Source organism: Epinephelus lanceolatus, chromosome 12, assembly GCF_041903045.1.
Source record: "Epinephelus lanceolatus isolate andai-2023 chromosome 12, ASM4190304v1, whole genome shotgun sequence".
NCBI classification, from domain to species: Eukaryota; Metazoa; Chordata; class Actinopteri; order Perciformes; family Serranidae; genus Epinephelus; species Epinephelus lanceolatus.
In genome coordinates, this window is record NC_135745.1 from 43447594 (window position 1) to 43474228 (window position 26635).

General features: G+C 44.3%; 1 protein-coding gene across 1 annotated transcript; it reads left to right on the forward strand.

Moving 5' to 3' along the window:
- Nucleotides 1-2633: 2633 nt before the first annotated feature.
- On the forward strand, nt 2634-26635 carry lamc2 (laminin, gamma 2). Its single transcript, XM_033650577.2, has 21 exons — nt 2634-2808; nt 12354-12533; nt 12635-12752; nt 13149-13264; nt 13383-13514; nt 14108-14297; nt 15902-16014; nt 16518-16907; nt 17052-17285; nt 17841-17977; nt 18316-18472; nt 19184-19389; nt 19638-19717; nt 19810-19947; nt 21258-21402; nt 21498-21647; nt 22632-22746; nt 22856-23052; nt 23410-23568; nt 23659-23758; nt 25256-26635. The coding sequence occupies exons 1-21, from the start codon at nt 2733-2735 to the stop codon at nt 25507-25509; spliced, it is 3387 nt and encodes a 1128-aa protein (XP_033506468.1). The 5' UTR covers nt 2634-2732; the 3' UTR covers nt 25510-26635.

The window sequence follows — 26635 nt, forward strand, 5'->3', positions numbered from 1 at the left end:
CAGGTGTTGATAACGTGTGTGTGTGTGTGTCTGTTCAGGGTGTGGCGTTGACAAGGCAACAGAACGAGCCAGGTGTGGCTGAATCAGTGTGTGTGTGTGTGTGTGTGTGTGTGTGTGTATTTAAGGCCTGCAGCAGTGTATTTGTGCAGATCAGCGGTGGGGAAAGTGTTTGTGTAACCAGGTATTGGCAGGGTGTGTGTGATGGATCATAATGTGTGTGTGAGTGTGAGTAAGTGTGAGTGTGTGTGTGTGTGTGGTTCAGGGTGTGTCTGCTCGGTCACACCTGCAGCCTCAGGACACACTTTACAAATGGAAACAGATCAGAGCTGCAGGCGGTGATTTACTGCTCGCTGAGCGCCGATGACACAAACACAATCAGAGTACTTTCAGGTATTTGGACGCACGTATCTGACCTGAGTAATACACACATCCAAATACAAGTAATCCAAAGTTCAGACGGATTTCACAACAATCATAAAGAGGAGCCAAAGGGGAGGTTTGGTATTTTCCAACCTGGACTCTATTTTTCAAGGTTCCTGTTTGTTTCTTTCAACGTCCGTCCACTAACAGTGTTTGTGTTTGTCACTGACAGGCTCAGGCTGTTACTCTAAGTGTCTGACAGCATGATGAAAGGATCCCTACAGAGATAGAGCTTTGTGTTAAAGAGTCAGATCCAGAAACAGTCCTGAAATCACCGTCACCAAACCCACCAGACTACATTTAGATAAACAGTCATTCTATCATCATTAAACACACTTCACTCAGAGTCGACAGAAACACAGTAAAACTCACAGAAACCATCTCGGTTCATCTTTCCACTGTTCCAACAATCACCAGCTCTGCTTTGGTGTGAAAATATTCTGACTCTGTACACGCTAAAACGAGTCTTTATTTCACAGACATCTCGAGCAGGTCCGCAGTCACTTTGAACCTAAAACATAAAAGCATACTTTGATGATCCAGCAGAGCAGGAAGTAGTTCGTAACGCCACTGTACGTGGTCCAGTTGGCCCTGAACTTAATATGCCAGTATTGAGATATTTTCAGAGCGCTGCTCGTATCAGGTTGACCAGGTCCACCTCAGGTTTGGGCAGAAAGGCCTCAACACGTTGGCGATACTTTATAGTGACAATCATGAGTTTTTAATCAAACCATGTTGCCATGGCAGCATGGTGAATGTCGAGGTTTTGACAAGACACTGTCGTGTCTTGATTTTTCATCATCCAGTCTTCCCCCTAATTTCACATGCTGGATAAGAGTCCAGGCCTGAAGAGATCTGGTACAGCCGCGCCAACCGGCGTGCCGTCGACACCCCTGTTGGTCGGAGGGCCCGTCCATCGCAGCTTTACTTTGATCCTGTATTTATTTAACCAGGCTGTTCTCATTCTCTACTCGTCAAGTATCGGCACTTTGTCAGTGACCTCCAGCGTCTGACACTGACAAAAAAACTGTTGGCTGTCATTCTTTCATGTCAGAGGTGTCAGAGGGAAACACAGCAGGACAACAACCACTGAGCTTCACTTGGGAGGCCGGTGTTCACTTCCTGTAAAGCCAAACCCTGTTCCTTTTAACTGAACCCAACCACGTGTGTGTGTTGTTGTACCGACGTAGTGCTTTTACTTTGAAAGAGACTGTACATTTCCTGTGAAAACAGAAGTGTAGTTTGAACAGACATGATGCATGCAGTGGGCATGTGTTGGTTGTTGACGTCCCAGAACGTCAACAACCAACACACCCAGGGTACCTTGGACGTCATATGTGGACGTGGAAAGTCCATGACCAAACGTGGACATGTGACGAGGTCACAGTGAGGATGTGTTGGATACACTGCGGCGGTATGATACCTGCTGGACGGCGTCAGTTGAACAAATCCCCGACTTTCACCCAGGAGGCTGCTGCTCGCTTCCTGTGTGAATGTAGAGCCAAACCATGATGTTCAAACCTGACCACGTGTTTTTGTTGCACAGAGAAATAAACGTACATACGAGGTGTTTTACTGACGTACGTTTCTTTTGAAAAAGACTGTCCAACTGGCAGAAACATTTCCTGAAGTGTATTTTGAAGAGATGCATGTTATGTGTGTACATTGACACGGTGTCCCAGAACACAACAGACACTGGAGGATGCCTCGCGCGTTGTTTGTAGACGAGAGGTCACTGCTTGTATACAGCAGCGTGTTGTTTAACTCCTCTTCATCGTCCTTCAGCTGCTCCATAACTCATGTTTCAGTTTGTGTCCCAGCTGTTCTGAGTTACTCAAAAATGAACAAATAGAGAGAACTTGTGTTGGACTTGATAATATTTGATGATGTTTTACTGGAGCCATTCAGCCTGTTCAGTGTGGAGCAGCTGCACCCAGACATCTAATCTGAATTATAATGTTTCTATTTGTGGAACAGAGCCTGGATTCACTTCACGTCCACCAGCAAAAGATTTTTTAATTTCTCGTCCTGTGAAACGTCTTTGTTTTATAAAATGTAAATGTGGTGGAAGAGTCCCAGTAAACGTCCAGAACAACGCCCCGGACTGTCCCCACACACACACACACACACCCTCAGTCATATCCTCTGACTGTGAGTGTGTGTGTGTGAATCACATGTGAGTAAGTGTGTCTCAGTATGTGCAGCGTGTACAGACCTGCAGCAGCAGAGGAGTTAAAAGTCGACACTTTGAGGAGCTGCAGGAGTTTTTTTCTGCGGCTCTGAGGAGATTCATCTAAGGATTCACTCACAACATGAAGAGCAGCTGGATTTCTTTGTACGGCGTTCTGGCCGTGGTCTGCGCCGTCCAGGCGACCTACACATACTACTGTAAGTACCTGACCCTCAGCTTGTTCCCTGCTCATTGCTCTGTGCTTGTTTTTATGGTGAGGCGGAGGAAGCTTCAGTTTCCAGCGTCTTTGAACACATCAGCTGCTGTCACCTTTACTCTTTATTCTTCACTTTACTGCCTCACCTGGACTGCGCTTCACACAGACCTGCTTCTGTTTCCAAATTCAATCAACATTTTAGGGTTGAAACATTTTTGTCTCAGAACAAAATCCCTTAATCATACGCCCTTACCTCCACCATTAACTTAGTATAGAATCGCTGAAGAGAAGTGAATATGACAGGGTGAGGGGGAAATTAATTTGATCCTTAAACAGTTGAAGTTGACATAAATATATTTACAGAACAATTTATATGTCTTACAGCAAGAAGACAGAACGTATCAACAAAAACCTCTGAGACTTTTCACTGCACATATTCACACATACGTACATTTATATTGTTTATTCTTCAGTTTACCTCCATAGAATTAATGACAGTTTGTTTTTACCTCCTGAGACCTCAGCTCTTGTTTGGTTTGCATTTTTAATTTCTCCCAGCTATGTGGGATCAGTTACACCTGACGCCACGCCAGGAAAAACAAAAAGATCATCTTGTTGTAACAAGAAAAGTTTAAAGCAGTTGACTCAGTTATCTTGTAAAAAAAATCATCTAAATCATGTCATAATGTGATCCCATTAGTGTTGTCACGATACCAAAATCTTTGTTTCGGTACCAATACCAATATGAATTTCAATACTTTTCGACACTCTTCGGTACTTTTCCTAAGGAAAAGTCCTTTTGGATACAAACCTTTAGAACAATAAATAGTAGGGGTGTAACGGTACCAAAAAATCATGGTTCTGTCAGTACCTCGGTACGGACGTCACGGTTTGGTAACTCAAATGTTTCACCAAGTTTGTGTTGTCTCCCTTTGCGAGGCAGACTTTCTCTTGTCTTTTTTCACGTGCGCCAGCTGCGAATGTTGATACAGATGATGTCATACACACCACTTGTGCAATCTGTGCTCCAATAGGAACAAGAAAGGCGTTTGTGTGCATAAATGAATTAAATAAATTAACTAAATTAATTAATTGAATCAATTTCAAAGTACCGGTATTTTCCAAATGCAGTATAGTACTGTTTGGAATACTCTAGTACCGCAGTGCTATTTTAGTACCGGTATACCGTGCAACACTAGATCCCATACAGTTATTATGTATTTATACAGGTTTCTTTCTTTCTCTCTTTGATTTATTTTTATTATTTATTTTTTATTACTGTTATAAAATGAAAATATTTTGTAAAAAGGTAAAAAATATTTAGTTAAATAAAGAAACTTTTCGTGTCGATACAAATCAGGTTTTCCCCTCTGCTGTGGCATCAACGTGCCTGGAAAAAAGTGATGTCGTCATATGAGGACATTGGGTTTATTTGTAATTGTCACAAGTGTGTCATAACGTATAATTTAAAATATATATATATATATTTAAAATAAACAATCCTACATTTATTGTGTTCTGCAACTTAGACGTCACTGTTTAAAACTGTTTATTTCAATGTCTGAACGTTGTTGTGCAAAAACTAAATATCAACTAAAACCATCTGATTTGTTTGTTTCATCGCTCTGGATGAATTTTCCTGCTCCGTTCTCCAAACTGGAAATGTCCTTTTGTCTGTCGGGACGGTCCGTCGTACCTGATTGACCTGTGTGAAAAGCTGCGATGATAAAGTCCGAATGTCCTGAAGTGAGACAATATGAAGTCTCAATGTCCTTAATGAGACGATATAAAGTCTGAATGTCTTCAACAAGACAATAATAAAGTGCTGATGCCCTTAAACGAGTACTTCCTCATCAACAGCGTCTTAGCTTGCTACTTTTACTAAACTTGGTCAAATCTGTTGCCGTATCAAACATAAACAAGTTTCAATCAAAACCTGTGATCAGGTTTCGGACCTTGTCCACGTTTGTGTCGGGATCAGCTGCAGACTGACCGGGCAGAGATGGCGGCCATCTTGTTTTCACATGGATTTGTGTGTTGTGCTCTTATTACCACTAGAAGGCAGAAAAAAGTGTCCACAAACGAGTTCAGCACAGTGAAGTATAAGATGCAGCAAACCCAAAATGTGATGTCCTCATGTGGGGACGCAGGACGTTCAGAGGACATGTGTGTGCATCATGTGATTCATTTCATCGCTTTGTTTCTGGTTGTTTCTTACAAACTCTGCAGAACAGCAGGTAACATAGATTATGTGTCATTAAAGGACAGATGATAACATTTCTGCTGAAACTAGTGTTTTATGTAAAAATATAAGAGTTGGGAAAATCTCAGAAATGAGTGAACAAACTCTGAGTGAGTTTTAAGCGACTGCTTTGATATAAACTCTGTGTTTGTTTCATTACTGCTGTGAATTCATTAAAATCTAAACTTTATTGTCAGTGCACACCGTGAGTGTAAGCGCAACAGTGTGCAGTTTAACATTTAATATAATAAAGTGGCTGGGACAGACAGTGAGACAGATGCGCAAAACTGATTCATTTTTTATTCAAAATTTGAAAGAAACGTGAGATTTTGAGTCAAGCTAATACAAAAGTGAGTCAGATCATGAGATGCAAAGTCAAAAGTCGAAACGCTGAAATACTAAATCAAAATTCTGACTTCTTTGGTCCAAATTACAGGACTGCAAGTTACTAATTTATGGAAGTGTATTTGTACAGACCTCAGAAGACTAAACACTAATTTGAAGAAATTTAAACGTCAAAACAAGAGTTCTTTTCACTTTTCTTAAATTTGTATCTGTGTTTAAAAATGATCTTCCGTACATGAGACATCACAGCAGCTGAATCCTTAAATCAACCTCTGCCTGAAAAGGGAGGATCCTGTGGGTGAGCCCCCCCCCCCCGGCACTGACACTGAGGAAAATTAAATATCTGTCAGCAACGAAGAGATTCAATAAATCACTGTAGTTATTGGCCTCACCTGTGCACAGGTAACTCGTCTGAGTTTTAGAAGCTGAAATTAAAAAATAAAAAACACCTGTGTAGAAAAGCAAATGCGTGAGGAAACAACATCATCCAGGTGTTACATGTTTACCTGACTGAGAGAGAACATGCTGCAGTGTTCATTTAAAGGTCAGTTCTTAGTTTGAGAAAAAGAAATCTTAACTCAAGGACCACTTATTAGCTTTTTGCAGGACTTTCACCTGCACCCTGCGTCATCACACGTGGCAGACATTTCTGGAAAAAGGAGGAAATATGTGGATTTATTTTAAAACTGTTTTAAAGAATGAATTAGAAAATGAAGCGCCGGTCAGTTCAATCAGGAGAGACAGGTTTTTATGTTAAAAGAATATTTATTAACATGTGAGCAAATGAATGAGAATGTGGAAAGTCTTTGGAGATTAGACCCCGTAGAGATGCTTTGACCACCAGCGTGTAGACCCCCCGGGGTCTACACGCTGGTGGTGGTAGAGGTGGTGAAGATGAGATGAGATGAAGATGGAGAAGTGCTGCTGATCTGGATGAGTAGAGGAATGAGTCTTTGAGAGCTCGTCCTGGACTCTGGGTACGATGGCTGGAGGTGAGCGGGGTGGAGGAGGGTGCCAAGATTCTGCCTAACATGATGGCTGACAGCAGCAGAAGAGAGAGCAGATTTAAAATGTTGCAGTGGCATCCTGATTGGCTGAGAGATCGTGGCAAAGTGTGATTGGATAACTAGAGGAGTGAACAGCCATAGTCAGCTGATCAGAGGGAGCAGTGAGAGAGGGGTAGAGAGAAATGTGAAAGGGTGAGCACGAGAGAGGTCTTCCTGACTGAACGTACGCTCAGCTTCAGTTTTGAGATTTTGGGCTATTTTGCTTCAGTAACACATTTTCTGTGAAGAAAGATTCAAAATACAGATTTAACCTAGCTCAGATTTCTCTTCTGGAAATTTATGTTAAAAGAAAAAGCTCAAATTTAATTAGATAAAACATAATTTGCATATTTAAACCAAAAGTTCCATAAAAATTATAACATAAAAAATAATCTCCACTTCAGCAGCACTTAATCCACCAGATTTCCCAGTTCCACATTCCTGTTGTGTTCTGAAGGTTTTTACAGAGGCCTTTGTTCACGCGTCACTCACAGTCTGATTTATGGAACTTTTTATTCCCAAACACATGACGAAAGTTGATTTGTTCCTGTGGTTGTTGACAGTGTTTTCTGATTTATGAAGTCATGCAGAGATTTATCCTGAACTGTGAGAACATTTGTCTCGAACATGACAACACAAAATGAAACAAGATTTTTGCACATATTTAATTAGATAACGCTTAATTTTCATATTTAAACATAACATTTCAGAAAACTTGAAATATAAGAATGAATTCTACTGGGGAAGTTTATATGTCAGTGTTTTTTCCACCTTTATTTTTGAAAAATATTGTTTTATAAAAGAGCTCATACATGACAGAAAAAAAACATTATTATCACTGTAAATTAAGAAATCTGTCATGTTTGTGTTATATAGCCTCAATGTGTATTTAATTTTGCCAAAACAAGGACACAGTGTGATTTCCTGTGCGGTGATGTTACTCATATTTGGATTCAGACCCTGTTGGACCTCTTATGAACTCTTGAATATAAATGAAATGCAGTCAGACTCAGGTGGAGCTGCTTCATCCTTCAGTGTTGTATTTAAGAACAGAACAGAAGCACTGTGTTGCTCTCTGCAGCAGAAACACAGCATCAGTTCAACATCAGGCCTGTAACTCTCAGAAAACTTTAAAGTATTACGGTGATATATGAACATAATAATAATAATAAGTTCTGTCTGATCTTAAACAGTGTTAATCTGACCTGTTGAAGGTTTAATCCAGATGAAAGCTGCTTCCATGTTTGGAAACTGTTTTTCCTTTGTTCACTTTGACTTCACGTCACATTGTCCATGTACAGACTGTGATGTTTCTGGGTGTGACTCCACTCTGTATGTTTTATCTCTACGGATAAATGAAGCACAGTGTGAGCTGCTCACATGTTGGAGTCAAATTATTTTTATTGTCCCGTGCTGTATGTTTACAGAGGAATCCTCTCAGACAGACGCGTGTTGGAAACTGTCTTATCAAAGGCGTAACACCTGAGCTCATGGCGGCCACCGGCGCCTCAGATGAACATTAAGTCGTATCACAGAGTGAGTCACAGTGAATCACCCACTGATTTATTCTGAGCCGCAGTGACCGAGCTGAATCAGAGGCTGAGTGATCTGAGGTGCGTCCAGACACTAGAACAAACATACGCACCTTAATCTCACCTCACCCTCCCTCTGGACGCTTATATTAGGCTGTGAGGAGAAATGAACCACAGTCACACCAAACACTTAACGATCCTTTTCTCCACTTGTGCAACAGTCCTTAAAAAGTCCTGTGGATTTCACTCAGGCCTCCAGGAGCGCCACTCAGCTCTGCTTCCAGTTAGTCATAGACCTCCATTATAAAAGAGACGTCTGTACACCTCCAACTGCAAACAAGCTCAGTTATGATCCATGGAGATTTTATATTTGTAAAACTTTCCTCAAGCCGAAAAAATCGCCTTCGAGTTCGCACCTGCCCAAACGAACAGCACTGAGGGGGCAAATGAACCTGTGTTCAACTGAACCAAACAGAGCAGGTGTGAGAGCAGCCTGAGTCTCTGGTGTGCTTCCTCCACTGGCACACTGGACGCTCTGATCATTCCCAGATCATCCACGTGATTTGATACATGGCAGTGAAATCATTATGACTTCATGCACCACTGAGCAGCTTTCACAGGCCCCACGCTGTAGCAACTTCCCCATGTCAAGAGCCACAGTTGCTCGCCAACTGAAGCTGGATTTATACTTGTGCATCAGACCCTACACACGTGGCCTACGCCATTGTGATGTATTTATACCTGTGCGGTGGTGTGTCTGTGTCACTCTGCAGGTACACCTCCAGAACACTAGGTGGCGACAGGGTTTCTGTGAAGTGCTGTAAAGTTTAGTTAATTCAAAACACACATTAAACACACAGTAAACACACAGTAAACACACACAGGGTCCGTCCCAAGTCTCTTATTTGTGCAGCGAGGAGCTAGTGCTAGGAGCTAGCAGCAAGCTTTAAGCAGCTACGAGCTAGGATTGTCGAGAGCTTCCTATCCGGAAGAGTTTTTCAGCTGAACGCCATGACGTATAAATACCCGCCCTCTACATCTGGCACATTTGCTGTTTACTGTTTTGGTCAGCGAATATAATGAGACTTGGGATGTACCCATAGTAACGCCAGACGCTGTCTGCTTTACGGAGCAGATCCAGCAGTGCCGCCATCATCAGGAATGGACGTCGCTTCACGTGACGCTTCAGTGGAAAGGACGTCTCATGTCTCTTAAACCGACAATGCTCGCTCATCGCTCCTAGCGCTAGCTCCTCGCATTTTTTCCTAGGTGGGAGGAGCTAAACAGCTAGCAAAGTCAGCTAGGTAAGATAACTAGCAGTAATTTAAGAGACTTGGGACGGACCCATTAAACACACACTAAACACACATTAAGCACACATTAAACACATTAAGCACACATTAAACACACATTAAACACACACTAAACAAACACTAAACACACATTAAGCACACACTAAACATGGCTTCATAGAGACAGTCTCAAACACAAATCAGCTTCACTATAACTCGCAGCATTCACAGACAAACACTTGTCTTTATCTGGACACATTTTCCCCACAAATTCAACATGCTAACGTTATTAGCACAAGCCTATGGCATTTTACATTGTATAAATTAGCCTAGCAGCTAGCAGACTTCTCCTCTGCTCATATTTCAGCCAGGATAAATCACACACAGTGTGTGGAGGCTTTATTGTCTTCACAGTTTATTGTTTCTTATCTGTGAAATTAAAGTAAATCAAAGCTTTGTTTCCACTGAGGGAAATGGTTTCAGCTCACAGAGACAGACAGGAGGTCTGCGTCACTGTGACACTGTGCAGTTACATTTCTGGGCAGGTGCACGTCAGGCCAAATCCCCCTTAACTCTGCATGTAGTCACTACATCACGAAGCTTCTTGCACCACCGAACCTGTGAGGACATTAATTCAGCTGTGCCACTTGAACCAAAATAAAGAGATCAATCTTGATTAATTCTTCCCTGAAACTCTCATTCTTTCCATCCTGTCATTACATAACTTCACCACTAAATACTGTTTGTGGGGATGAACCTGCCCTGCTTGCTGACAGCAGTAACAAGCAGCAGCCTGTTGAAACTCTATCAGAATTTAAAATGAAGCTTTAAAGCAACACTGCTGGAAAAAAACAGTCTTATCAGATCTGATGAGTGTTTGTCAGCGTGACGGAGACCAGTGAGCTCGCTGCAGGCAGACAGCTGTGTTGTTTCCTCAGACGAGGCGTTGGCTGGTTTGGGTGGGACTCTGTGGACTGGGATGATTTGTCCGCAGGGCTTCAGGCTGGGAGGTGCGGCTCTCTCCAGGATTTCTGAACAAACCACAGAACATACGAGGCGCTTCACACTCTGTAAACATTTCTAAGGCTCAGTGAGGTTTTCAGGAAAAGAAAAACTGTGATTCTGTCTCCACCTTCAGTCTGTGCGACTCTCTGCAGCTTCACAGCTGACTCTTGAGGAGAAGGGTACAGGGAATCCGACGGTGATGATGGGTAGAGCTGGGGTGTGTTGTGACTTGATGAGGGTTGATTTGAAGCCAATGAGCAGGGCCTCGGGTTTATTGCCGTTTAGCTTCAGGAAGTTTCTGCTCATCCAGCTCCGGATGTCTTCAAGACAGGTGGTGAGGGAGGTGGGAGGGATAGCAGTGGTGGGTTTGGAGGAGATGTAGACCTGTGTGTCGTCGGCGTAGCAGTGAAAATGGACCCCATGGTGACGGAGGATTAAGCCCATGGGGAGGAGGTAGATGATGAACAGAAGTGGACCCAAACCTGACCCCTGGGGGACACCCAGTGAAACACCTGAACACCCAGACTTGTGGTTCCTTGATTAGTAAAGATCTGAAAGACCTCCTGATGTTTCCTCCAACACCACCATCAGAACAAAATCAGGACAAAATGTGTCATAAATCAGAGTTTAACAGAAATATTATTACAGCGATGGAAAAGCCTGAATCCTTAAAGCCAACCAGCAGCTGTCTCCATGTGTTCATGACACGTTTTTTGCACCCTCAAATCCAGAAATCAATTTTTGTTGGTGTAGAAACCTGGAAGGTGCGCTCAAAAGTGTGGGCAATACTGTCGTGACGCACAACAGCTCCCAAGTGCCTGTTTTCAGGGCTTCACCCTGAGATTAACAAAGTTCAGGTACTGCAGCGCAGCAGAACAAAGTGTATGTCATGTGACGAGGAACAGCTTTCCTTTCTTTCATATCCTCCAACTTTTGTTTGGTATGCATTTTCAATTTCTCCTAACTATATGGGATCAGTAGGACCTGAGAAGTATAAAAAAACTTAACATTGTCAGAGATAATCAGATGACAAGAAAGTCCCAATCTTTGAAACTCGCCACCCCAGAGAACTTAAAATACAAACACTGTTATCAGCTATATCTGCCCTCGAGAAGGTAAACACATCTCCGCCAGTGTCTCTGTTTGTTCTTCTGTGAAATAGTCAGTAGAAATCTGTAACAAAATGATAGGATTATTTTACATAAACTACTGTAAAACTGCAATTTAATGTCTAGAACCAGTTAAAGGCCCAGTCTGTTTTACTGGCCCAGTGTAGCTACACATGTTGACAAAGAAAGGCCTGTCTCTGTTCGAGGCCTGCTCTCGTCTCCAAGCAGCTTTTTCTTTGGACACATAAAAGCAGGTTGTTGCTCAGGTTATGTGTCCATTCCTGAATAACCCTGTAAGTTATTTATATTCCTTCAGCCTGTAAGCGTCCTCAGATCAAAAGAATCAAAAGGGTTTTTCATAAAAATGAATCCAAGTTGTGAGGATTGTTTTAACGGGATAAAGTGGCTCGATCTCTCTGACACGCTGTCTGTCAGAATATTATCTGAAGCATCATTTTTAAACAAGTTTAAATAAATAATTTGATTGTATTTCCTGATCGTTATAGAGGAACAGTTTTGTGTGAAAGGAATGTAAATATAGGCCTGTTGATTTCAGTGATTTAAGAATAAAGTTGCCCGGGCTGCTAACTGAAGTTTTACGGTATATAAACTATAAATAAACGATTTTAAAAAATACATTTAATGAAAAATTAATTATTTTATTTGGGTGTTTTTGTCAGGTACAGATTTGCAGTGATGGTTGGTGATATGTTTGTTGATGTTGTCCAACGTAAAGTCTGTATTTGATCGTGTGATGATACACTGCTCCGTGCCCAGTGGCTGACCTTGTGTTTTACTGGGTGGTGAAAGATGCCCCATAAAAACAACTAGGACCAACCGAAACAAAAAAAGAAGCAGACTAGCGTCTCAATTAGCCCAAAACAACTGAACAGAGAAAGAACTTCTGCAATGAATCAATAAATGATATTTAAATTCTACATGAGGAAAATAACTTTTACTTCCTGTCTCCTGCAGCGATAGCGCGCTGCGACTGTAATGGGAGGTCTCGGTACTGCCTTCGGGACAGCTTGGGCCTGCACTGTGTGGACTGTCAGGGAAACACTGAGGGACGCCACTGCGAGCGCTGCAAGGATGGATTCTACATGGTGGGGGCGGCGGCGCTGAGCTGCACACCCTGCCGCTGCAACCTCACAGGTGAGACACCACAACATGTCCCACACCTTTTCCTTAACACCTCCCAATGTTCGGATCAGAGATGAGAAGTGATCATGTCGGTTTTGTTTCTTTGTCTCCAGGTTCTGTCAGTGCGTCATGTGACAGCAGGGGGCGCTGCAGCTGTAAAGAAGGTGTCACGGGAGACAAATGTAACCGCTGCCGAAACGGACCGATCGGACCAAACGGCTGCACGCAAAGGTGACGAAACACTTTCGATCCTCTGATTCTTTAAAACTCTTTAAGACTCTTCAACGCCTTTCAACCCGGTCTCACTCCGAAGATGTCGAAAGTCGACGCTCGGGCAGCGACGTCTGGCGTCAGACACTGATGAAAGAAAGACGTCTTGTAGTGTTGGCATGACACACGCCTTAGAGTTTAACAGTGGCCGGTGTCGTCAGGGGAAAACGCAGTGGGACAAGAATGAAAGTTAAAATGGGGAAAGTCGGACAACCACGTGTGTTTGTTGTTGAAGGAAAAAAGGCGTCATTCACGATGTTGTACCGTCATAGTGCTTTTATTTTGAAAGAGACTGTATGCAAACTGTACATTTCTGCACTTTGTGTCTGACTTTCTGTCGCTGCTTGTGTTTTTCAGTCGTCAGCTCAGAGAGGATTCTGGGAGTCAGACCTGTTTCTGTTACGGCCACAGCAGCCAGTGTTCTCCACAACCCGGATACTCCGTCCACAACATCACCTCCACCTTCACCAACGGTAACCTTTCACCTCTCCACAATAAAAGACCCCTGATGATCTCAGTGGATTCTGGGTTTGATTTCAAAATAAAAGCCCCACAGTGCGTCAGCTGTGACAGACTCTGTTGTGTTTTCAGGTCCGGACGGTTGGAAGGCGGCGACGGTGCAGGGCGTCACCCCCGAAAACGTTCACTTCCGCTGGTCACCGACACACCAGGACCTGGAGGTGATCTCCAAAAACTCTCTGCCGGTTTACCTGTATGCCCCAGGTGACAACAAACCCCGCCTCCTTCATCCTCCTTCTACCACCTGCTCCTCCTCCTCTTTTTCTTTCTGCTGTCGTTATCTGCTTTCCTTGTCTTTTCTCATTCCCTCACCTATTCACCTCCTTTCCTTTCCTTTCCTTTCCTCCTCACCTCTCTGACTGTCTCCTTCTTTCCTTACTTCCTTTCTTTTCTTGTTTCCTTTTTTCTCCTTCTCTTTATCCCATATCTCTCTTTCCTCTTTCTTCTCCTCTCCCCTCCTCACACTTCCTTCTTTTCTTCCTTCCATCCCCTCTCCTTGTCTCCTTGTTTGTGTCTCCTTTCCATTCCTTTACTGTCTTCCGTTGTGTGTGAACATATCCTTTCCTTCTTCTGTGTCATCATCTTTCCTCTCCTCATGTCTCCTTTCCATTCTTTTCTGTCCTGTGTTGTCTCCTCTCCTTAATTCTTCTTTCCTTTCCTCTCCTCAAATTTCCTTTCCTTTCCTCCTTTCACCTTTTCATTTCTCTCGTCATATCTTGTTTGCACATATCCTCCTCTCCTCTCCTCTCCTCTCCTCTCCTCTCCTCCTGACCAGGTGTTTGTCTCCTCCCCCACAGCTCCTTACCTGGGGAATCAGTTGCTGAGTTACGGTCAGAACCTCTCCTTCTCGTTGCGTCTTGACCGTGGCGTCCGACATCCGTCCACCAACGATGTGATTCTGGAAGGTGGCGGCCAACGAGTGTCCGCCTCGCTGGGTGACCTGCGATCCATCGTCCCCTGTGGGCAGAAGATCAACTACAGTTTCAGGTCAGAACCTGCAGAAACTCGCTGCAGAGAGACGATCCATCACAGTCAGTGTTAGCACAAGTTCATTGGTCCGTCAAAGTCTGTCTCACGTCTCTCCTGACATGATAAGCCCCGCCCACCTCGCGCTTCTAACTGGTTGAGTCAAACACCAGAGGGTGGCTCAGATTCAGACATGACATTGAGGGTTTGACCTCCTCCTCGTTGCCACTTAAATATTTTCTTTTTCAGTCGAGTGGGAACATTCCTGCATGTCAGAGAGGAAGAATCCTGCTGCTGTAATCAGAGCAAGTAGAAACAAACGTCTCCTGCACAAAGAATCTGCAGTCGCTCAGGATCAACTGCACGAGTGAAGCTGAAGAAGCTGCACGGAAACACAATGTTTGTTCCGTAAATCTCTCACGAAAATACAAAATAATTTAGCATGGTAAGCGGTAACGCTCGCTCAGAGAGAAGTAGAGAAGAGAAGAATCATACATAATCAAATCTGGTCCAGTTTGGGGACCTCAGAGTCACATCTCTGCTTTTTGCAAATGATGTGGTTCTGTTGGCTCCATCTCACCGTGACCTCCAGCATGACCTGGGGCGGTGTGAAGCAAGTCAGCACCTCCAAATCTGAGGTCATGGTTCTCTGCTGGAGAACGCTGGATTGTTCCCTCTGGGTTGGGAGAGAGTTACTGCCTCAAGAGAAGGAGGTCAAGTATCTCATGGTCTTGTTGATGAGTGAGGGGAGAATGGAGCGTGAGATGGATCAGCAGTTTGGTGCAGGGTCTGCAGTGATGCAGGTGCTACGCCAGGCCGTCGTGGTTCACAGGGAGCTGAGCCAGAAGGCAAAGCTTTCCATTTCCTGGTCCATCTGTGTCCCAACCCTCACCTATGGTCATGAGCTCTGGGTAGTGACTGAAAGAATGAGATCACAGATACAAGCGTCTGAAATGAGTTTCCTCTGTAGGGTGTCTGGGCTCAGCCTTAGAGATAGGGGGAGGAGTCAGACATCTGGAGGGAGCTCGGAGTAGAGCCGCTGCTCCTTCATGTTGAGGTGGTTCAACATCTGATCAGGATCCTCCTGGAGGAGCTGGTAGGAGGCCCCGGGGCAGACCCAGAACACACTGGAGGGATTATAGATCTCATCTGGTCTGGGGTGCTTTGCTCAGCCTGCTGCCCCCACAGCCCGGCTTCAGATAAGCAGATGAAAATGGATGGATAGATTGCAGATCCTGGAGGACACCACGTCTCCATGCCAAATTTAGTGTGTTTTGAACAATGCATCGGCGACCTGATGCAGATCTGCACCACTGATGTTGGATTTGCTCTGAACGTTTCAGTGTGGTTAAGATCCTGAGCACACCTGGTTTGTTGTGTGTGTTGATGAGACTTCCTGCTCCAGTTTGAAACTTTATACGTGCACTGCAAATTACAAATCAAAATAATAATAAATCAAAAATGAGACAATATTTCATAAATATTTCTATTCTGTTACACTTATGAATTACCAATGTACAGTTAACAAGATTTGTGAGAGAGAGGAGCTTCAGCTGTAGTGAGTCTGATATGTTGTTCCAAATGTCTCAGTCAGTGTGAAATCATATCTTCTGTCTGCTGAACAGACTGGACGAGCAGCCCAGCAGCAGGTGGAAGCCTCAGCTCTCCTCCACCCAGTTCCAGACGCTCCTCCAGAACCTCACCGCCATCAAGATCCGGGCAACATTTGGTGAAGATGGTGAGTTTATACTTCCCCTCTTAAGTTCTTCTCTTCCTCTTTTCCTCTTACTTTCTCTCCTTGTTTCATCCATCCTTGCTCCCTTTTCTTTGGTTTACAACAGAGCGTACAACTTTCAGCTTTTAGCAATCACAAACATTTTCTCTTGATAAGCAGGAAAAATGAGCTTGTAGCAATCAGACGCAGTTTATTCTGCGTGTTTTTCATTTGTGTTTGAGGACCCCTTGAAAATGAGATGCTACATCCCAAGGGGCCATGCTTTCTATAAAAACTGAAATTCAAATTCTTGATAAGCAGAAACTTTGAGCTTTTAGCCGTCACACAGTTTCTCTCGATAAGCACCAGCGTTCACACGCAGTTCCTCCGTGAAAAGACATTTTGGATCAGATGGTGAGATGCTTTGAAATCAGGTGTCTCACCAGCCTCAGCTCACACATGGATTTCTGAGTGCTGAACATTTTGAGAAAATTCCTAATCTTGACTGAACTGTTGCATCTTTTCAGGACGTGGTTACCTCGACAACGTGCGGCTGGTGTCGGCTCGGCGTGGCCATGGTGTCCCAGCCCGCTGGATTCAGACCTGCAGCTGCCCGCCGGGTTACGAGGGCGACTTCTGCGAGCGATGCTCGGCTGGTTTCAGACGCAGGACCCCCGTAGACGGAGCCTTCAGCCCCTGCGAGCCATGCAGCTGCAGAGGAGGCAGCTGCGACCCGCAGACCGGAGACTGTTACTCTGCTGACGAGACGCCCGGAGAGCTCAGCTGCTCCGAGGGGTTTTACCGCGACCCCTGGCAGCCTGGCTGTGTGAAATGTCCCTGCCCAGACGGAGTGTCCTGCTCGCTGCCTGCTGGCGCACTGGCGCCCCGATGTGACCGCTGTCCAACCGGATTCACAGGTCGGTGTCAGGACTATGACATCACACACAGTACAGTCATGATGATGTCATTCTCAGCAACATGCAGAGAAGTGATCAGTCAGTTATTATATGTAGAATATCATTATTGATGTCAAAGTCTTAACGCTTATACCGTGTCTGCAGGTCCTCGCTGTGATGTCTGTCAGGAGGGATTTTATGGCGGCTCTTCGAGAGGCGACGGGGTGGTGCAGCCCTGCAGGCCCTGCCAGTGTAACGGCCACATTGACGTCAGCGTGGCGGGAAGCTGCGACCGCAGCAGTGGTGAATGTCTGAAGTGTCTGAACAACACGGAGGGATGGAACTGCGAGAACTGTCAGCCAGGTTTCTACCACGGCCAAGTCACTGACGCCTGCAAACGTAAGAACAGCCTGGACTGAAGTAATCAATTAGTTGATTATATTAATCAGTTTATGATTGTCATGTAAAAATGTGAAAAACTGTTTTCAGCTTTTCTGATGTTTTATTTCCTGTTATATTGAAATTTTAAGTTTTCTTTGTCTGTTGTAAATAAATGCTTTCCCCTCAGACACCAGGGGCTACAAATATAAGTTATACTTTTTTAAAATAACAATTGAATTGATATTTACAGATTTCTCTCGATTAGCTTTTTATTCATTCTAGATCACTTTGACTGCCACAAATCTGCTGACTTTATTTAAAGCTAAACCTCCTTAACATGTAAAAGACAACAAGCTGAGGAAAGGTTCAATACTTCAGATGAATTTGGTTAAATTTGAGCAATGAACTTTGATAAATGGACTTCCTGTGCTCTTATTTATGACACAAACACTGTCACTATGTTTTTGTGAGACCAGTTTAATCTTTGATGAAATATGTCGTGAACTGTGAGCCTGGTGTGGAACGAGTTAAACTCTCTGGATGTTAAAAGTTGTTTCTTGTTTTGTGGACCAGCGTGTGACTGCGACCTGAAGGGCTCCGTGTCCCAACAGTGTGATTATTCGGGTCAGTGTCGCTGCAGACCGAACTTCGAGGGTCTGAAGTGCCAAAGGTCCAACTGTCCTGCCTGCTTCAGCCCCATCAAGAAAAAGGTACAAAAACGACATGAAGAAACTCTGGTTTACATCAATGAGTTTCTCTGTGGTTTATAGTTTGTGGTGAACTGACAAGATTAAACAGATACTTTAAATATGAACAAACAACAATAAATAAATGTGTTTTTTTGGTTTTCATCCAAACTTTGGTTTGATGATATTTTAAATGTCTAACTACGTTATACTTTCACGTTGTGTGGGCGTTACCATTATGACACTCTGCAGATGTCGGGTTTTGTCGGATTGGATTTTAGTTATTTAACAACTTCAAACCAACAAAGTATCTGCTTGTTGAAAATGAGGCTGAAGTGACTTTGTTGAACTCTGTGTTGCAGATGGAGGCTTACACTTCCAAACTTAAGGAGCTTGAGACTCTGTTCTCCAACATGGACGGAGGTTTCAAACCAGCCAACAGTGCTGCGATGGACGCCGCTCTGAGAGCCACAGAGGAGCTGGTGGACGACCTGCAGCACGACGCCGAGCTGCTCGCAGGTAAGAGCTCAATTATCCTCTCGTTCTGTATGAAAATAGGAACAAACATTTCAAACACTGTAAACGTCACTGTCCTCATACGTCCATGCGTCTTTTATGTTGTCATAGATACAGCCAATAGATGGCACTAGAGGGCGGAGTCAAAAGTTTCACACGACAACAAATGAGGCGACGGTGGAGGAGGTTGTAAATTGCAACCTTTAAACAGAGTTGGTCATGATCAGTGAGGTCATCGCCACGCGGATGGAGAATTCTTTTCACTATATTACCGAGTCTTCAGTTCCACTATTTTCTAAATGTCTTTGTCGCTCGCACTACGCTACGCTGCCTCCGCGGTCTGTGGTGGTTCTGCTCCGTTTTGTCCGTATCTGTAAGCTTTCAGAAAACAAATGAAAGCAGAGTACGAACGGAAGGCTCCATCCACCTGTCTCTATGTGTCACACACTGATCATTAATGAGCCCTAAGACAACACTTATTACAGTTATTGGCACTAGTGGAATGTAACTTAGTACATTTACTCAAGTAAATAAGTACAAATTGGAGGTAGTTACACTTCATTTGAGTCTTTCAATGTTAGGAGAAAATCCTCCTCCCTCTTCAGCCAAATACACTCCTTAAAAACCCTCTTGGAGCAGCTGGAAAGTGCATCGTCACAAAGCTGAAAGAAGGGCTGTACATACTAATGACATCACGCCTGCTGTGTCCAATAGGATTGGAGAAGAACCTGCAGGGCCGCCTGGCATCCATCAGCAAGAGTCAGCTGGCCGAGGGACAGGACATCCAGAACATCGCAGACGCAGCGGCCGACATTAAAAAGGAGCAGCAGATGTACAAGACAAAGGTGCAGGCGGTCAAGAGTTTGATGGAGGAGATGAAAAGCAAACTGGACCAAGCCAAGCAGGACCTCAGATCAGCTGTAAGCCAACAGCACAGTGATGTCACACCAACATCCAATCAGAACGTCACATTTGGAGTTTAAATGTGTTCCATTGACTATAATATGAAAGACTTTTAGGAGATTGATCCAAAATATGTGATCAGCTAAAACACAAACCTTTAAAGAGTAACCAGCGAGGTGTAGTGAGCCAGCAGGTGGTGACGACTGTAACTGTGACGATGACCATGATTTCCTCTAACAGCTGATGGTCTCTTTCTTCCTATCAGGAGATTCCTCTTGGAGACGCTCCGCTGGGGTCAAACGTCCTCTCCTCTCTGGTGCAGGCAGCCAACAGTCTGGCTGATAAGTAAGGCCATCGTACTCTGTTCATCGTGTGATTGATATGTTGATAAGATGTTTGTGTGTTCATAACTTCCTGTCTGTCTGTCCATCCTGCAGACACCAGACGACAGCAGACGCTGTGGAGCGAAGCGCCAACGAAGCTCTGAGCAATTCAGAGAAGAGTCTGGATCAGGTCCGAAATCTCATGAACAAAGAGAACAAAGTCAAAGAGCTGATCGGAGATCTGAAAACAATGTGAGTCTCTTCTGTCAGTCTGAGCGCCTGCGTTAAGATTACTCGTTTAAATTTAAAGCTCCAGTGTGTCGGATCTAAAGTGAATTGAACATAATCAGTGTGTTTTTTTAAGTGTTTAATCACCTGAAAATAAGAAGTGTTGTGTTCTCGTCACCTCAGAATGAGACGTTTATATAGGGAGCAGGTCGTCGTCTACAGAGATCACCAAGTTGCACCGCCATGTTTCTACAGTAGCCCAGAACAAACAAACCAAACACTGGCTCTAGATAGAGACATTCATGTGTTTGTGACGGCCACCTCAATGTCAAGCAGCGTAAGATCCAAATTCTTTAACGAACCTGACTGTAGGAATGTGGGTAGGAAGGTCACTGTTGCCGTCAGGTGTTTGACCAAGAAGGACGAATAATTTTGATTGGACTTCATTCACGATGGAATGAATAAAGAGGATTATTACTCTGCAGCTGAAGCCTCTGGATCCTTTACTGAACGCAACGTGTGCCAAAACAAAAGGTAGCGTATGGCGTCCGTCTGAAGCAAGCGTGTCAGCGAGGCATTAGACTTTGCTTTGACAGGTATTCGTGGTGAGCAGGCTGCTGTGTTTGACTGCTTGTGCAGGACTTGTGCAGATGTGCTGGCTGGTTGTTGCGTCAGCTGTTTGGGTAGCTGGTCTCAGATGGTCTTGGGGGTGGGGGCACTGGATGTGGAGGCTGGCTGGATAAGCTGCTGGGCTCATGGAGGCGTATTTGGAGACAGCATGTTCTCATCGTAAGGCGTCACTTATCACCACTTCGTCAGTGGACTTTCACGTCTGTCCTTCTGCGTCTGCTATTGACGTTCTGGTACATTGCAACCAACGCCAGGACATCAACACAAGCTCGTGGTTAGGTGTAGACAAAAACAACATGGTTTGGCTCCACATTCACACAGGAAGAGAACAGGGGACTCCCAGGTGAAAGTCCGGGGTTTGTTGGGCCCATCTGCCCTCCCTTTGGGGACTCACCAGCTCCTTATACTATGTTGTTACCGGCAGCGTCTCAACCTGACGCTGACCAGCAGCATGTCATAACACCACGACAGGTTACATCCGCCTATGTTACAAACTAACTCCGCCCGGTGATGTATCAAACTGCCGCAAAAGGTCAGGGGTCAGGTGTCTGATGCCAAAATCACTGACAAAGCGACGGTATTTGAAATAACATGAAATAAAAACATGAAATGAAAACATGAGTTCGGTGATTGAGACTCTGACTCTTATTGGACCACCAGCACAAATTTGTGATACTCTAAACGAATGCTGTCTGTGTGTGCAGGTATGATAAGACTTCAGCCCAGGTGAAGGGTTTGGAGAGCCAGGCCATCCGTCTGAGCGGCGAGGCCAAAGATGAGAGCAAAATGGCAGACAGCATGCTGAAAGGCATCGCCAGCATGGAGCAAAACCTACCATCAGCCCTGCAGGTAAGAGCTCAACATGTGTCGTCCACCTTCACAAAACCAGGACTCCTCACCCAAGGAATGAATCAGTTCTCATTCTGTTTTCCCATCATGCTCAGGGACAGGTGGACGCCATGGTTGCCAGGTTGGATGATGTGAAGCAGACAGTGGACGGGGACATCTCAGGCATCGAGGCGCTGCAGAATGGCCTTCTGCGAGACAAGGCCGCCACCGAGGACCTGCTGACCAAGGGCAAGGCCTCCCAGCAGGTACTGAAGGATTATTAAATCTCACAAATCCAACTCTGCTCTGCTTCTAACGCTGACGTGCTACAGAAACAAACCAGCACTTTAAAATATTTTAGACTAGTGCTCTGTCCTTTTGACCCAAAGAGACCAAGATATGTCAGAGAACAAAGATATTAAACGGCATGTGGTGTGGTTAAATTCAGGCCACAGAGGGAGGACTCAAACAAACACAGCTAGGATGAAGGGAAATCTACTCGAGCTGATGTCAGGAACTTACAGGAAGGCAGTCAAACACATCCCAGAGGGGCAGGACAGGTGAGACGGTGCAGGACCAGGGAATAAAAAAAGAGGAACAGAATCAGATTCAGGTTCAAATAGCTGAAAAACAACAGCATACACTTCATTGAGGATCTGACCAGAAGCACGTGAAGATGCGCTGGCATAAATCCTTTGGGGGAGTAGGGGCTCATTTATGTTCAATGTTAGATACGGAGACGGGGACGGACGGAGCCTTCTGTCCGTAGTCTGGGTTCATTTCCTCTGTATTTGTGCACGTTTTCTTAGAGCTTACAGACACCAACAAAGCAGAGCAGTACCATCATGGCAGTGTTGTGTAGTTCAAGTGAGAAATGACCTTAGGAGACGACGAAGAAATTAAAACAATTGTAGAAGTGAACAGATGAGGAGCAGGAGGATGTAGGAGTCATGTGACAGAGACAAGAGTTAAGTCTAAAGGCTGGATTTAGAATAACAAGTCCACAGATGGCCCGACATTGACCAATGGCTGACTGTCGTCTTGGTGTGTCAGGGCCTTTAGTGCTGAGTACAAAAGTTGTCAAGTTGTAACTTTGTCACGACGCCACGGCACTTTGTGCCCGAAAAACTCCAACAAAATGACTCAAACACAAAAAGGAAAATTAAGGAATAAAAAAAGTCTGATAATTTTTGCTTGTGGTCTTTGTTTCATTGAGTTGATGTTGATGTTGATGTGGTTCCTCTCTGCAGGTGTTCGACAAGCTGCTGGACAGAGTCAACATCGCCAAGGCCGACACTGACGCCGCTCTGCAAACAATCAACACCAACACCAAAGAGCTAGATGACGCCCTGAACGCCCTGAGAGGTAGGCTGACAGACAGACAGACAGACAGACAGACAGACAGACAGATGAAGAGACTCACTCTTTGTTTTCTCGGTTACTGAACGTGACGCCTCCTCGTCTTCCTCCGCAGGGTTCGACCAGCAGATTGACAGCAACAAAGCTCTGGCCGATGACGCCATCAACCGTCTCCCCAGCATCAGCGGCATCATCCAGCAGGCTGTCAGCAACAATGCTAAGACACAGTCTGTCCTGGAAGACGTGTCTGGAGATTACAACGACGCACTGGGAAACGTTGACCAGTTGGAGAACCTGCTCCGTGGTCTGGAGGTAACAACCAATCATCAATATGCAACATGAACTATCTTCATTCAGAGTGTTTCCTGGTGTCAATCAGCTGGTGTGGTTGTTTCTGAGAGGAAGAGACTCTGTGGATCAGTCAGCTCCTCAACAATGAACACTGAAGGAATTTTAACCAGGAAAAGTTTCAGCTAGTTGGAATCTGTAATCTGTAATCACTGCGAGACGCTACTAAATCCTCCAAAATCTGACACTGCTCTAAAACAATCCAATGTCCTATCCGTGGGTCCCTGGGAAGTTTTATTTGCTGAATCATAGTAAAGAGTCGGTCATATAAACTGCTCTGATTCCTCCGCTCTGTGTTCACTGGGTGCCTTTTTTCTTCAGGGGTCATTCGGAGCTTTGCCGCCTCATACTGGTCTGCTAAATGAAGCCACCAAACTGAACAAGGACGTGCAGGATCTGAAGACGAAGGCAGTGGAAGCAGCTGGAGATGTGTCCTCAGAGCTGGACGCTGGCAGGAGGCTGGAGACTGACGCCCAGGAGGTAAAGTGTCCCCGCAGAGACAACCTGTCAGGGATAATGAGTGACCAGCTGCTGGACACACAGTAAATGATGTCAATGTTTCCTTTGCAGGCTGCTGACGGAGCGACTGCTGCTTTCAGGAATGCCAGAGAGACCAGAGACGCTGTAGGGAAGACACTGCGAGACATCAACTCTATGCTGGCTAACATGAGTGAGTTCAGCTGGAACACATTGTTTCTTTTTTTAAAGCTCCAGTGTGTCGAACATCATATAATCAGTGTGTTTTCCTTAGTGTTTAATCAGCTGATTATAAGAGCCGTTGTATTCTCGTTACCTCAGAATGAGACGTTTATATCTACACAGGGAGCAGGAGATCACCATGTTGCACCGCCATGTTTCTACAGTAGCCCAGAAGGGACAAGACAAACACTGACTCTAGATAGAGACATTCATGTTTTCATGTCGGCCACTGTAGTCAGCAGCCCCTCTGTGACAAGAGCGTTTTTAATGTAAAACGTCTTCATTCAGAGTGTGTGTGTTTCTGAGAGGAGTTTCAGCTGGTTGTAATCCGTAATCTGTAATCTGTAATCTAAATCTGACGCACTGCTCTGAAACAATCCAACCTCCTATCCGTGGGTCCTTGGAGAGTTTTATTTGCTGATTATGATAACCAAACAACATGTTAGATTGATGCGACAACAGAAATGACGCCAACACACTCCCAAAGGTCCAGACGATCTGAATCCAGTGAAATATTTCATCCAGTCACATTACTACATCCACCAACTGCATCATTTCAAATGTCCATACATCTCTTCTCCTGCTGCATGAACATATTGCTGATAGCTGTGCATCAAAATGGCCGCTGATCCCTGACCTTGTGATTGACACCTCTCTTGAGCCAATAGGAGCTTCCATGTCCTCTCCACGGCCTACAACAGCCAACGAGAGCCTTGGTTGAAAGGAAGGGCCCGCCTCCCTTCTCAGGGTGCAGAGCCAATCAACAGCCAGCAATTGGCCCGGTGCCTTATGGGTCCTGTAGTCACGTTTACATGACATCACAGAAAATGGATTTATTGCGTCAGTCCATTACCATACCATGAGTGTTTGGTGGAAAACATGTAAAATGTTTAATTTCTGTGATATTGTTATTATAATATTATTATTATTGTTGTTGTTGTTGTTATCATTGATATTGTTACCAACAGAAGCCACTGAGCTCTGAACAGACGCATCATACACACGTGCATTCTGTAGCAAAGAGGCCGAACAGAAAACATTTAACTACTAATTAAACACAAGATCAGCACTAGAGAGGCATGATGGGAAATGAGGGCGGCCCCATCGTCATTAGGCTCTCAGCACCACAGCTGAGACGGCGGAGCAGAGTCTGGCGGTGTGTTCACAGTCAGAGTTACAAAATGTGAAATACATCACTGGAAAGTTAATAAAGAAAGATTTCATTAAAAGTCAGATTTAATCCTGCAGCTGTCACTCATGATTATCATGTCTGTTAGCAGTGTTAGCGAGCTAGCTACCTAGCTACAGCGCGTCAATGCAGTCAGTGATGGAGCAGAATGAACTGCGGCCTTTTATTTAGAGTCTTCGAGTTTTGGGTGAATTTAGGTGAATTTTACAGGAATACTAAGACGTTCAGAAACATGTTGATTTAACATCGGTGTCCTTCCTCTCCCCTCCTCCTCCTCAGACAAGCCAGGGACTGTGGATGAAAACCGGCTGAAGCAGCTGGAGGACTCTCTGGCCAGTGCTCAAAGAGAAGTGGAGGGGAATCTGCGGCCTCGTCTCACTGACATGGAGAAGCAGGAGGACGCCCAGCGACGACGACTCAACAGCATCAACCTGGACATCGACACAATCCTGCGAGACATCACTAACCTGGAAGACATCCTGAAGGCCGTCCCTGAGGGCTGCTTCAACAGTCCCCCCATCGAGGAGGCCTGAAGACATGATCCACAACACACACCTGTCGACGGGAACCCACCTGCTCTCATCAAACAAATCATTTTGATTTGCTGGTGCCGATTAATCATCACAATAATATATCATTATAAGAAAAATATCATAAATGTATACTTTAAAAACTTTATATTTTTTACAGCATCTCTTGATAACAAAGTATTAATACGAAGATGAGTCGCTTCAGTTTCACTTTACTGTGTGAAAATACTCCTTAAATGTAACACTATCCTACATTGTTTATCCTCCATGTCAGACTCCAGCCTGCTTCTGCAAACTGGGGCCGTGGCAACTGACATCTGCTGTTTGTAATACACTGACCATAGATAAGTACCCCATTCAACTCCACTTCAAAAATCCAAACTGTCCCTTTAAGAACAAATTTTGGATTTGTAAATAAATCTGAATCTTTTTCTCCAAAGGATGAACCAGATGACACGTTTGTGATATATGTTTGTATCTCGAAGGGTCAGAAGGTGAATCTGAGGGGTCAAAAGATGATTGACAGCAGTGGAGTGACAGCAGTCACATGACCAACAAGTCACTGTCATGCTGCGTTCAGGTCATGTGGGAGTCACTGTAAAAATCATGATAAATCAGGTTCATGTCAAACTGCTGAAAGCCGAAAAACCCAAACAAATATGAACCTGAACGCAGCACGACGGCTCACTGATGCTTTTTTAAAATTACAGTAAACAACAGAAAGATTTGGAAAAAACAGATTTGATGTTTTCAGGTGTCGACTCTGCTGCAGATCGTCATCTGAAAAACTGAAACTTTACTTAATGTTTTTAACCTGCTGTTTTGCATTATTGCACACAACAACTACTGATAACCTTCCTTTTTATTAAACATCATAAATAATGTTGTTGAGTATAAAATATTTAGAACCTATATCTACCTTTAGTTTCTGATGGACACTGTGTATATTTTAATTTTTTATTGTTTGTGATATTTGTGAGTGTGTGAATGTATTTATAAGTGTACATACATGACATCAGGTTTTTAAATTCAGTGTTTTTATTTGTTCTGTCGTCATTAAAATGTCTCAGCAGCAGCAGAAATGTTTCTATGTTCTGTCACTGCTTTAAATAAAACCTGCTGCACGTTC

Bases quoted from the DNA above. Each gene is read 5' to 3' on its own strand.
- lamc2 (XM_033650577.2), top strand. From the start codon at position 2,733: ATGAAGAGCAGCTGGATTTCTTTGTACGGCGTTCTGGCCGTGGTCTGC. The intron at 14,298-15,901 runs GTCAGAACCTGC...TCTGCTGAACAG, and splicing joins AAGATCAACTACAGTTTCAG to ACTGGACGAGCAGCCCAGCA. The intron at 23,759-25,255 runs GTGAGTTCAGCT...CCTCCTCCTCAG, and splicing joins CTCTATGCTGGCTAACATGA to ACAAGCCAGGGACTGTGGAT.